The sequence below is a fragment of the Oncorhynchus nerka genome, linkage group LG23 (assembly GCF_034236695.1).
Source record: "Oncorhynchus nerka isolate Pitt River linkage group LG23, Oner_Uvic_2.0, whole genome shotgun sequence".
NCBI lineage: Eukaryota > Metazoa > Chordata > Actinopteri > Salmoniformes > Salmonidae > Oncorhynchus > Oncorhynchus nerka.
The window spans coordinates 55,041,571-55,055,310 of NC_088418.1; the positions used below are offsets into that span (position 1 = coordinate 55,041,571).

The 13,740-nt window shown below is 47.0% G+C and overlaps 1 protein-coding gene across 4 annotated transcripts in view; it reads left to right on the forward strand.

Moving 5' to 3' along the window:
• LOC115107085 (transmembrane and coiled-coil domain protein 3-like) overlaps nt 1-10,700 on the forward strand; it is a 46,092-nt gene extending 35,392 nt beyond the window's left edge. For 3 of the 4 annotated variants that reach the window (XM_065008307.1, XM_029630462.2, XM_065008308.1), the window contains exons 2-6: nt 6,324-6,479; nt 6,583-6,690; nt 6,850-7,526; nt 8,310-8,445; nt 8,584-10,700. In XM_065008307.1, the coding sequence (XP_064864379.1) occupies nt 6,324-6,479; nt 6,583-6,690; nt 6,850-7,526; nt 8,310-8,445; nt 8,584-8,886 (1,380 nt within the window). In that variant the 3' untranslated portion in view covers nt 8,887-10,700. Of the gene's footprint in view, nt 1-6,323; nt 6,480-6,582; nt 6,691-6,849; nt 7,527-7,665; nt 8,446-8,583 lie in introns of those variants that run through there. The other variant, XM_065008306.1, reaches the window with a different exon arrangement.
• The last annotated feature ends 3,040 nt before the right edge of the window (nt 10,701-13,740 follow it).

A 13,740-nucleotide genomic window follows, 5' to 3' on the forward strand; every position in this document is an offset into this window, starting at 1 on the left:
GCGAGAGAGAGTGGGGGGGGTTCTCCCTGAAGTGTGTGCTGATTTGCAGAGCGAATCAGTTTGGTTGGGTCTGAGATCTGGTCAAAACCGGTTCTACTCAAATCAACTCATCAACTTCACACTAAACTTGATTATTCTATTCAGATATACGCTTGGGGGCGTGGTTACAAACTCAGACCAGCAACCAACTGAATATTTCCCGTCCTTAAATTGTTATTTAATCATACCAGGCGAGTCTGTGGCATTGCTTGACTTGGACTGAAATAGGTTCCGATACTCATTTTGTGTGCCGGTACTGTTTATATTTAGGCACAGGAGCTCCATAGTACTTTTTCACTAATATTCTATAAGAGGAACACAAGCTCAAGCAGTAAAACATTTTAAAGTAGCGGTACTTAGCTCCGCTGAGCTCCTGTCCAAGTCGAGCATCAGTCTGGGGAGCTCTTTTCATTCACAATGCTAGCCAGGCTAAGAGGCAGCACAGCAGGCAGAACCGTTCAAAACAATCACCAGACAAACAGTAAGCTAGTAGACAGTGGAGTTAGAACAGGCGTGGGTGGGAAGTGGGAGCAGAGGAGAGGAAGACTAGTAGCCCAGAGGGGGATAAATACACGACAGGAATCAATGATTTATATATACACCCAACCAGAACAATCACCAGACAGACAGTCTCGGACATCAAAACATTTAAAAGTCCTATTTTCAGGTCTTTGTGGTAGCGCTGTAGCAGATGGAGGGAGCAGTGTTCTGAACTTAACTGCTAAATGGTTGATATATTGTTATACAGGTTGAGTAGGTATGCATCACATTTATTCTGTGCTGTGATTTGCAAGGCCATGGGTTGACAGAATGATGCAGTGAGCCTGTTCTCTCCAGTGTTTTAGGAGGCTGTGCTATAAATGACCAAGGATAGGCTAGTCTGTATCACGCTCAACACTGTGGAGGGTATAAACCCTGTCTGGCCCTGCAGTCCACAGACAACCCCTATACCCATAGTAGTCCATTAGCACTTCATGTAGATTGGAAAGAGTTGGGAAGTTCTGCTATACACTACATTTAACATTTACATTTAAGTCATTTAGCAGACGCTCTTATCCAGAGCGACTTACAAATTGGTGCATTCACCTTATGACCTCCAGTGGAACAGTAGTGCATCTAAATCTTTTCAGGGGGAGGGGGGGTGAGAGGGATTACTTTATCCTATCCTAGGTATTCCTTAAAGAGGTGGGGTTTCAGGTGTCTCCGGAAGGTGGTGATTGACTCCGCTGTCCTGGCGTCGTGAGGGAGGTCACTACAGTAAGCAAAATGGTAATATCTCCACCTTGCCCTCTGATCTGCTATGTGGATTTCTCAGTGTCAGATTCAAGTATGGATACTGTAGGTGGCTGGTGGGCTGGTTGTGTATGAACCAGAGGTGTGGTACCGCAACAGTGTTACTGTCAAGGCTGTGGGTAACTGGTGAAAGGAGGCAGGTGCATGAGAGCTGAGATGCGTGGACAAGGTATTTAATTCAGGAAAACACCAGTAAAAACATAATACTATGGTGCTGGAAAAATACCGATACCACGAAATAAACTGGCGTAACAACAAAACCCGGCAGTAATAATCACAGCCGTCAGTAACAGCCTGAACAATAAAACAAACACACACACAAACAGGGGGGAAACCAGAGGGTTGAATAATGAGCATTTAATGGGGGAATTGAAACCAGGTGTGTAAAAAAACAAATGGAAAATGAAAAGTGGATCAATGATGGCTAGAAGGCCGATGACGTCGACCGCCAAACGCTGCTCGAACAAGGAGAGGGACCGACTCCGGCGTGACAGTTACTTAACTCAGAGTACCTGTGATGTCGTAGATCGTAGTGATTAGGCTGTCGGGTAATGCTGTAGTAGAATGGCTGGCGGGGTCATGACGGGTCCACTGTGAGGTCAGTTCCTGTGAGCGACGGCTCGGGGGGTAGTTTTCAACGTCTTATCTCTTTACCAAATCTGTTTATTTGAATCCCACCAATCTCATTGTGACTTTCTCTCTCTCACACACTCACACACACACTCACACTCACACACACACACACACAAATGGTTAAGAATGCGTGTGCTGCAGTCTGATGTGGGTCAGAATGGATAGCCTATTCATCTTAGAGTGGTGTGTGAATATTAATTTTTATGGGAACAAAATAGATTTGAATGCAGAATGGTTGATGTATGATTTGATGTTAAAAGTCCTATCTGGGTTAGATCAGACAGTCTATAGGCTATAACCCACATAATACAAACGGGTCAAGACGGCCCCTCCTCTCATCCACTGACTCTCACCCTGTCTTTCTTTGCAACTCTCCATCCATCTCTACTTTTATTCAATCATCAGCTCATCCGGACACACATTTTGTTGTGTTACAAGTTGAGATAAAAATAGATTTAATTGTCTTTTTATTTTTTGTCAACGACCTACACAAAATACTCTGCTGGCGTGGAATCACCCTTCTACTGATAGGACAGATCCATGCTAGCTAGGGCTTATTAAATGGGTTTGACAATCTCAAGTAGCCTATGTCCGATCACCACTTGGTCATGAATTTCACACCAACTGAAGCCTCTTTTAGAAAGGTTTATCTCCAGACAATTACTTTGTTTCTGGCTTTTCTTCTGTTCTGATTTGTACGTTTTTATGACACTCCAGTACATCGATGCCAGTGTGTGTTGTCCCTCAGCTGAGGTCATACTGTGATTTCCTGTACTGAGACGTTGTTCTGGTGGGTGTGTGTGTGTGACTGTGGGGAAACACGCTAGGCTGAGCAGCTCTAGCCTACATAGAACACACAACACCACAACTAACAAATATATCTCGCCAGGCAGTGTGTCTGCCTCATCATGGGTTGTGTTGCAGTGTGTCTGCCTCATCATGGGTTGTTGTGTTGCAGTGTGTCTGCCTCATCATGGGTTGTTGTTACAGTGTGTCTGCCTCATCGTGGGTTGTGTTACAGTGCGTCTGCCTCATCATGGGTTGTTGTTACAGTGTGTCTGCCTCATCATGGGTTGTTGTGTTGCAGTGTGTCTGCCTCATCATGGGTTGTTGTGTTGCAGTGTGTCTGCCTCATCATGGGTTGTTGTGTTGCAGTGTGTCTGCCTCATCATGGGTTGTTGTGTTGCAGTGTGTCTGCCTGCCTCATCATGGGTTGTTGTGTTACAGTGTGTCTGCCTGCCTCATCATGGGTTGTTGTGTATCTGCCTGCCTCATCATGGGTTGTTGTGTTGCAGTGTGTCTGCCTGCCTCATCATGGGTTGTTGTGTTGCAGTGTCTGCCTGCCTCATCATGGGTTGGTGTTGCAGTGTGTCTGCCTGCCTCCTCATGGGTTGTTGTGTTGCAGTGTGTCTGCCTCATCATGGGTTGTTGTGTTGCAGTGTGTCTGCCTCATCATGGGTTGTTGTGTTGCAGTGTGTCTGCCTGCCTCATGGGTTGTTGTGTTAGTGTGTCTGCCTCATCATGGGTTGTTGTGTATCTGCCTGCCTCATCATGGGTTGGTGTTGCAGTGTGTCTGCCTGCCTCCTCATGGGTTGTTGTGTTGCAGTGTGTCTGCCTGCCTCATGGGTTGTTGTGTTAGTGTGTCTGCCTGCCTCATCATGGGTTGTTGTGTTGAAGTGTGTCTGCCTGCCTCATCATGGGTTGTTGTGTTAGTGTGTCTGCCTGCCTCATCATGGGTTGTTGTGTTGCAGTGTGTATGCCTGCCTCATGGGTTGTTGTGTTGCAGTGTGTCTGCCTCATCATGGGTTGTTGTGTTACAGTGTGTCTGCCTGCCTCATCATGGGTTGTTGTGCATCTGCCTGCCTCATCATGGGTTGTTGTGTATGCCTGCCTCATCATGGGTTGTTGTGTTGCAGTGTGTCTGCCTGCCTCATAATGGGTTGGTGTTGCAGTGTGTCTGCCTGCCTCCTCATGGGTTGTTGTGTTGCAGTGTGTCTGCCTGCCTCATGGGTTGTTGTGTTAGTGTGTCTGCCTGCCTCATCATGGGTTGTTGTGTTGAAGTGTGTCTGCCTGCCTCATCATGGGTTGTTGTGTTGCAGTGTGTATGCCTGCCTCATGGGTTGTTGTGTTGCAGTGTGTCTGCCTGCCTCATCATGGGTTGTTGTGTTGCAGTGTGTCTGCCTGCCTCATCATGGTTTGTTGTGTTGCAGTGTGTCTGCCTGCCTCATCATGGGTTGTTGTGTTGCAGTGTGAGATGCATTCTTTTTCAGGGAGAGGGCACATGCTGGTGTGTGTGTGCGCGTGTGTGTATCCGCCCATCTGCACAACACATGTGAAATTGTAGTCTGACTGGCTTTAATACCAGCCCGGTTGAGAGGATAAATACTTACCTGAGTTTAGCATTGACCCGGGGACAGTCAACACAACACATCCCATATGTACATTTGTGGCATATGGTTGTGTTATGTGGTGTCTGTGTCTGTTCTCTTTCTCAGACTGTACGTGTTTGGAATACTGACTGAGACTCCAAAAAAATGTTAGTTACCATACTTGAATCCCCCCCATCTTCCAGATTAGATGAGGTGGGCAGGATGTGGTGTGTACTGTGTCTGTGTGTGATAGATGGGACAGACAACATGTCAGTGCTTGCTGTTCCTCATCCCTCGGGCTTGTTGGGGGTCATGTAAGGGTCAGCTAATTCTCTGGCCATGCTGACTCGATAATGTGTGTGTGGGTGTAGGTTCTGACCCAGGCAGAATAGCCTGGTTACTGACTGGTGGGGCCATCTGTGTGCTGGGCCTGAGTGGTCCAGGATAGTGTTTGTCTGTGGTTGGAGACCTAGTTAACTGGCACTCAGAGAGAGTGAGAAATGAGCTGAGCTTACACCACAAGAGAGAGAGAGGGGTGGGGAATCTGAGGATGGAGAGAGGGGTGGGGAATCTGAGGATGGAGAGAGGGGTGGGGAATCTGAGGATGGAGAGAGGGGTGGGGAATCTGAGGATGGAGAGGAGAGAGAGAGAGAGCTGGGGGAGAGGGGAATCTGAGGATGGAGAGGAGAGAGGGGTGGGGAATCTGAGGATGGAGAGGAGAGAGGGGTGGGGAATCTGAGGATGGAGAGGAGGGGGGGAATCTGAGGATGGAGAGGAGAGAGGGGTGGGGAATCTGAGGATGGAGAGGGGTGGGGAATCTGAGGATGGAGAGGAGAGAGGGGTGGGGAATCTGAGGATGGAGAGGAGAGAGGGGTGGGGAATCTGAGGATGGAGAGGAGAGAGGGGTGGGGAATCTGAGGATGGAGAGGAGAGAGGGGTGGGGAATCTGAGGATGGAGAGAGAGAGAGAAAGAGGGAGAGAGAGGGGAATCTGAGGATGGAGAGAGAGAGAAAGAGGGAGAGAGAGGGGAATCTGAGGAGAGCGAGAGAGGGAGGGGTGGGGAATCTGAGGATGAAGAGGAGAGAGGGGTGGGGAATCTGAGGATGAAGAGGAGAGAGGGGTGGGGAATCTGAGGATGGAGAGGAGAGAGGGGTGGGGAATCTGAGGATGGAGAGAGCGAGAGAGAGACATGCTGTGTATGTGTGAATGAGTATGGTGTAATTGGAAGTGTGTGTGGTGCGACGTGTGAACCAGTAGGCTAAAGCTGCCGTTGCCTGCTTTATTAATTTCATCAGTTACTGTTGGACATGAGAAGGGGCCCTGACTCTGCCCTGTAAATTATAGATGAGGACAAGCTGGCTGCCAAGGTAACCATGTAGTTATATAGTCAGGTTAGACAGTCCAGTTGTACTGCAGGCATCTCAGGTTGGTTTATTACGTAATCATCCTCTGTCCCTGTAGTTAACAGTCAAAGACGTTTCTGCATCAGAGGCTGCGCCTGTAAACCCAGAGGCTACCAACTGCCCTAGCCACTCAGTAGAGCCATTCAAGTCTGCCAAGAGAAGAGACTTGGAGCTCTATTTCATGCGTCTTTTGTCCTCTCCTCCTATCCAGTTATTTTTCGGACGCACAGACTCACACCTGCACACAGGCGCACGGCTACGCAAGAATGTGCGCAGACACACACACACAGACAGTCCTAGAAATGGAGCTTGTGTTTACATTACAAGAGATGAGATTATGATGACAGTGTATTACCGTGTGATAAAACAATTACCACTCAATAAAATTATCAATATCTATCTTACTAACTATACGTTGCTATGAGATTCACCATGAACTTGGCTGAGCTCATACTGTCCTATCATACGTACATGAGTCATTTACTGTAGTGTAAATTAAATTGAAAACATTCTCTTTGAAGTGACATTCTCAATATCTTACATGTTTTCTCTCTCTCTGTGTGTGTGTGTGTGTGTGTGTGTCCAGGCGGAGCGCGGCAGCGATGGGAACAACATCCTCAGCCTCCCGGTACCGATGCGGCGGGGGGGCTCAGAGTCCAACCTGGTGTCTGACGGGGGCGTGGGCCTGGACTTCACTAAGGGCCGTCTGGCCATCGACAGCCTGCAGCAGAAGATACTCAAGGTGAGTGTGTGTGTTGCGCGCGCGCGCGTGTGTGAGAGAGAGCGCGAGAGCATTGGCCCATCTGTGTGTTAGTCTCTGTGTTGACTCGTTGACCTCCCCCAAGGTGACAGAGCAGATCAAGGTGGAACAGACAGCCAGGGACCAGAACGTGGCAGAGTACCTCAAACTGGTCAACAACGCTGACAAGCAGCAGGTGGCACGCATTCGCCAGGTCAGTCCAATTACATCCCACTTATTTCTCCTTTTATGTTGCTACATAACTGCATCTGCCAAGTGCGCTGAATGTTTACAAGCCTCTTTTTTAAAGAAAATGCAGCAATTCTAGCAGGATCTTTAATTTGACCCTTTGCCTCTCCTGTGGGTCTGCCAGGTGTTTGAGAAGAAGAACCAGAAGTCTGCCCACAGCATCGCCCAGCTGCAGAGGAAGCTGGAGCAGTACCACCGTCGTATGAAGGAGGAGGCCAACTGGGCCAAGCACCCGCCCAGGGATGCCCGGGGGGAGTGGGGCAAGGAGGGCCAAAAGGACGGCACCCTGCGGGACGTCAGCTCGGCCAGCGCGCGCAACCCGGCAATGGACAAGGTCAAGACCATCGGCCCCGGGGTCTCCCTCTCGCCCCCCTTCTTCTTCAACAAGTCGCGGGAGTTCGCCAACCTCATCCGCAACAAGTTCGGCAGCGCCGACAACATCGCCCACATGAAGAGCTCCATGGAGACGGGGGCGGGGCTCCAGGCGGAAGGCGGGGCCCGGGCGCTGAGCGGCAGCGCCACCACAATTGCCAAGGCCAAGTACCCCAGCGACGACGAATGTTCCATAGGGACCTCTGTGTCGGCAGACTCCAACGGGAACCCGGCGGGGGGGTCGGGGTTGGGGTCAGGAGGTGGGCCGGGGAGGTCGGACTCTCAGGGGAGGCTGGGGGAGGTGCTGGAGGAGGTCAGGGAGATTAGGGAGGCCCAGGCACAGCTGGCCGAGGACATGGAGTCACTGAAAAGACAGTTCAAGAGCGACTACAGCTTCATCACACAGACACTGCAGGAGGAGAGATATAGGTTGGTGCAGACACAATGGCATACACACACACACACACACGCACAAATCAATACAGCAAGCAAAAACACACCCTAATTTCTGGGTATAAAATAACCCAATCTTTCAGACACTTCTCCCCATGAGTCTTCCTCCATACAGACGCACCAACAACATCCTCCATGCAGACGCACCAACAACATCCTCCATGCAGACGCACCAACAACATCCTCCATGCAGACGCACCAACAACATCCTCCATGCAGACGCACCAACAACATCCTCCATGCAGACGCACCAACAACATCCTCCATGCAGACGCACCAACAACATCCTCCATGCAGACGCACCAACAACATCCTCCATGCAGACGCACCAACAACATTCTCCATGCAGACGCACCAACAACATCCTCCATGCAGACGCACCAACAACATCCTCCATGCAGACGCACCAACAACATCCTCCATGCAGACGCACCAACAACATCCTCCATGCAGACGCACCAACAACATCCTCCACCATCGTTCTAGCTGTTTCACTTTATGATTATCCAGGCCTGCTTCACTATTTCCCACCTTGAACCATAATCTTGTTTTTAATATTGTTCGCTGTTGATACTGTCAACTTAGGGCTGATGTATCAACACGCCTATGTAGAAAATGCTTCACACACCACAAACAGAGAACACACACACACATTGGTGAAGGAAGAGATGGACACACAGGTTTGCTTTGGAATTGAAGCTGTGCATTCAATATTAAGACTTGTCATTCTCTCTCCCCTTCTCTCTCTCTACCTAATAGGTTTGAGCGGTTAGAGGACCAGTTAAATGACCTGACAGAGTTGCACCAGCATGAGACCAGTAACCTGAAGCAGGAGCTTGCCAGCATCGAGGAGAAGGTGGCTTACCAGGCCTACGAGAGAGCTAGGGACATCCAGGTATGTACACACACACATCTACAAACATGCCCTCTACAAACATGCCCCTTACACATTTATCTAAGCTGGATATGGTCAGTAACTTTAAGCCTGAGTGTCAAATGTTAACTGAATGCGTGTGTTTTTCTGTGTTTACAGGAGGCTCTGGAGTCGTGTCAGACGCGTGTCTCTAAGCTGGAGCTCCAGCAGCAGCAGCAGCAGACGGTACAGGTGGAGAACACAGACGCCAAGGTGCTGCTGGGGAAATGCATCAACATCATGCTGGCCATCGTCACGGTGATCCTGGTGTGCGTTTCCACGGCGGCCAAGTTCACCGCGCCCCTCCTGCGGAGCCGCGTGCACCTGGCTTTCACCTGCATGGGTTTGTCCCTACTGGTGGTCATCTGGAAGAACTGGGAGCACCTGCAGTGTGCCCTGGAACGCATGCTCCTCCCACACTGAGCTAGACTCCTCCCATGTTAAGCTAGGCTCCACCCAGTCTGAGTTTGTCCCCCTCACAATGTGGGTTTGGCGCCTCCCACACTGAGTTTGGAACTTTGGAACTCTGTGATGTTGTCATAGCGATAGATTAAATGGGGCGGTGTTTACAATGTAGCCTTACACCTCAACACCCTCGTGTCTCTCCTCCTCTCTGTCTTTTGGAGTTTGGACAGAACTCCTTGAGGGAAATTGTTTCCAAACGATGCCAGTGTGCCACTACAGTACAAATTACAGAAAAGCAAGACATCTGGGACTGACCAATCAGATGGTGGCTACAGAGGAAGCAGGACCAGGCACATACAGTATTATTGCGGACACTGATCTTTGTGTGGTTGTCAATCTCAATAGGACATTGAACTGGACTATGCAGGTCATAAGCTTTTGTATAACCTTTAAGAAAAACAAGGGGTCCGCCGATTGGTTCCTCGTCTTTTGCGGAGTCGTACTTGCGTCACCTTTATTACACTAACACACTGAGAGTATTAAAAACTAATTCTCCCAGAAGACCTCTGGTTCTAATCCACACACACTCTCACTCCCATCCCCCATGATACACATTCATCCACACACACACTGAGAGGAATGTGACTTGTGTGTCTGTGTATGTACAGGGGGTGGGGGTGTTCTCCATGTGAGAGCGCTTTGTCTGTGTGTACCTGTACTGTCAAGTGATGAAATGTTTTATAACTGGAAAAAAAAGACAGGACAATTTTATTTTATTAATTGGTCTGTGTGTGTCTGTGTGTGTCTGTGTGTGTGCCTGTGTGTGCCTGTGCAGGGTGGTTCATTTTTTTACTAAGGAATGTGTACTAGTATACGGGTTTGTGGATAAATGGTGTCTTATGTACTTTATATAGTCTATTAACAGATGCAGTGGAACTGCCACGGGTCTAGTCTATAAGGGGTGAATTCACCCCAAGAGTTACGTGTTCTCTCTCCCAAAGGAAATACATAGACTGACCCTTTAGCCGCTAACATGCTAACTGCGAGTGATCTCATCTGGCAGTCTGATGGACCTGGGGGGGAAGTAACCTCAGACGTGATACACACAAACCTCATTTGTGATTCATCCTTTAATATTGATGATAATGTCATTTTCGTGAAATAGGAATTAAGCGCCGTTCAGAATGGGCTGAACAAAGGAATTGACTTATACCAAATGTTTCAGACAGATTTCAACACTACGTTTTATGCGTTTTCTCTGAAATGTTTAATATTTTTTGCCTTTTTACAATGAGAACCGAACAAAATGAACATTCTAAATGCCTTTGATGCTATCGTCTGATTGGACAGAGATGGGAGGGGTAGGTGGGAAGTGAGTGATGCAGCTCTGGCCCCACCCACTCTGTAAGATACTTATCACTGTGATGATTATGATGACGATAGTGGCCAGGCCTGATGCCTTTTCAATGCAGCTTCTGTGTTAAACCTGATATTTTCTGTGCTTTGGTCTCTGTCTCTTTAAAAAGCCAAATTTGGGTCTATGTGGCTGGCTGGCACCTTGTGTAATATGTCATGTCCTGAACCATTGATATTTACACTGTCCATTGCTTACTCAAGAGTTCTGGCTCTATCCCAATTCCTGAATCTATTCCCTGTGTCTGGAGAGAGAGCCATATCCCAGATTCACAGCCCAGGGCCTATAATTCCAGTGTCTAGATTCCGTTATGTTATCCCCTCGCAGTAGCATTGCACGCTGTTGGGTTTAATCCGGTTATGATTTTCCAAAACACTTTTAAAAATGAGAATAAAAATAAATTCTCTTTTTCTAGAAACATTGAGTCTTTTATCATAGAGCTCTTCTCATCGTATCCTCTGAAGATTCATCAGAGTATTTCTGCCCTGAACTGATCTCTTGATCCGGTCATCAATTATACTTTATCTACCAGAGATGATGATGCAGGGAGTGAGGGCTCTGCACAGAAGGTGACGTTATTAACCTTTTAATCTGTTTGTCAATATGTTCTGTGTAGATTCATGGCTGTGGGGAGATGTTTTAGGTTGGGGGTGCTGTCGACAGGGGTGGGGAAGTATTTTTCTGTGCTCGTACAGTGCTGTCGACAGGAGTAATAAATTACACATTTTAGATTACACACACACAGTGCATTCAAAGTATTCAGACCCTTTGACTTTTCCCACATTTTGTTACGTTACAGCCTTATTTTAAAATAGATTAAATTGTCAAATTTGTCTCAAGCTACACACAATACCCCATAATGACAAAGAGAAAATAGGTTTTCAAATGTATTCAAAATAAAAAAAACAAATCTTATTTACTTAAGTATTACAGACCCTTTCCTATGAGACTAGAAATGGAGCTCGGGTGCATCCTGTTTCCATTGATCATCCTTGAGATGTTTCTACAACTTCATTGGAGTCCACCTGTGGTAAATTCAATTGATTGGACATGATTTGGAAAGGCACACACCTGTCTATATAAGGTCCCACAGTTGACAGTGCATGTCAGATAAAAAAAAAATGTTTTAACCTTTATTTAACCAGGTAGGCAAGTTGAGAAAAAAAAAAAAAAAATCAAGCCATAAGGTCGAAGGAATTGTACGTAGAGCGCCGAGACAGAATTTTGGCGAGACACGGATCTGGGGAAGGGTATCAAAAAATGTCTGGAGCATTGAAGGTCCCCAAGAAGACAGTGGCCTCCATCGTTCTTAAATGGAAGAAGTTTGGAACAACCAAGACACTTCCTAGAACTGGCCGCTCGGCCAAACTGCGCTATCGGGGGAGAAGTGTCTTGGTCATGGAAGTGACCAAGAACCTGATGGTCACTCTGACAGAGCTCCAGAGTTCCTCTGTGAAGATGGCTGTCCTTCTGGAAGGTTCTCCCATCTCTGCAGCACTCCACCAATCAGGACTTTGTGGTAGAGTGACCAGATGGAAGCCACTCCTCAGTAAACTGCACATGACAGCCCACTTGGAGTTTGTCAGAAAGCACCTAAAGACTCTCAGACCACGAGAAACAAGATTATCTGGTCTGATGAAACCAAGATTGAACTCTGGCCTGAATACCAAGCGTCACGTCTGGAGGAAACCTGGCACCATCCCAGCATCATGCTGTAGGGATGTTTTTCAGAGGCAGGGACTGGGAGACTAGTCAGGATTGAGGGTAAAGATGAACAGAGCAAAGTACAGAGATCCTTCATGAAAACCTGCTAAGGACCTCAGACTGGGGTGACGGTTCACCTTCCAACAGGACAACGACCCTAAGCACACAGCCAAGACAACGCAGGTGTGGCTTCAGGATAAGTCTCTGAATGTCCTTGAGTGGCCCGGACTTGAACCCGATCGAACATCTCTGGAGAGACCTTACAATGGCTGTGCAGCGACGTTCCCTATCCAACCTGACCGAGCGTGAGAGGATCTGCAGAGTAGAATGGAAGAAACTCCCCAAATAGAGGTGTGCCAAGCTTGTAGCGTCATACCCAATAAGACATGGCTGTAATCTGCCAAAGGTCCTTCAGCAAAGTACTTAATAAAGAGTCTGACTACATTTTACATTTACATTTAAGTCATTTAGCAGACGCTCTTATCCAGAGCGACTTACATAAATGTGATATTTCAGTGTTTATTTTTTATAAATTTGCTAACATTTCTAAAAACCTTTGCTTTGGGTAGTGTGTGTGTGGATTGGGGGGGCAATTTAATCAATTTTAGAATAAGGCAGTAATGTAACAATGTGGAAAGTCAAGGGGTCTGAATACTTACCCTCAGCACTCCTCTCTATCTTATGAACCAAATAGCACTGTACACCATTTTGCAACAAACCACTAGTCTGCATGTTATTGTGAAGAAGCAGTGACCAGTGGCATTTGTTTAGCTTAAATCTAGTGACATTAATAATGTGAACATGTTTTGCATACAGTGAGGGTGTTCAAACGATCTTGGGCATCATTCATGTTTTATCCAATTCCCCCTGGGCAAACTTCATTATTTAGCTTGTACTCCAGTGCGTTTTGAAGTACCCTGTTTCTGCCAACTCCCATCAACTAGCTGGCAGCAGCTCCCAAGGTCTGGGAACTGGGAGCTTCATTAAAGGCCCAGTGCAGCCACAAATGAGATTTTTCTGTGTTTTAAATATTTCTACACTGAGGTTGGGATAAAACTGCAATGATAATGCACATTTAGTGTAAAAGCTGTTTGAAAAGACTGCCTGAAATTTCTGCCTGTTTTGGTGGGATGGAGTTTTGGCAATTGGTTAATAGAGCAATAAGAAATAGTTCCAAACCTCACTGCCAATTACAGCTAATTTGAAATTTTTACCTCTCCAATCGGACCACTCCCAGACAATCTTGGCAAAATGATTGCTTGAGAAACGGCTCTTTACCAAGAAGCTTTCTTTTTGACGATTGTTTTAAATTAAATAAAAATCAGTGAGGTAGTTGTTACACAAACGATTTGATATTGAGATAAATATAGCTGCATTGGCCCTTTAAACCATCTGCGCTGTGCCACTGCGGCTCAGTGTGTATGTGCTACCACTTAGTGGTGAGTCTACAGTAATGCAGCAGAATTATGGTGCAATTCAACAACACAACCCTAGGGGGATGTTAAACACTTTGATCGTCGCTGGATCCACAAGCTGTACCTTTCCCCACTTTAACTCAGACCAGCATAATTATACTCAACAAAAATATAAAGGCAACATGTAAAGTGTTGGTACCATGTTTAATGAGCTAAAATAAAATATCCCAGGTATTTACCGCACCAAAAGCTTATTTCTCAAGTTTTGTGCGCAAATTTGTTTACGACCCTGTTAGTGAGCATAGTCAGGTGTAGACGCAGACGCAGATTATAGTTTTT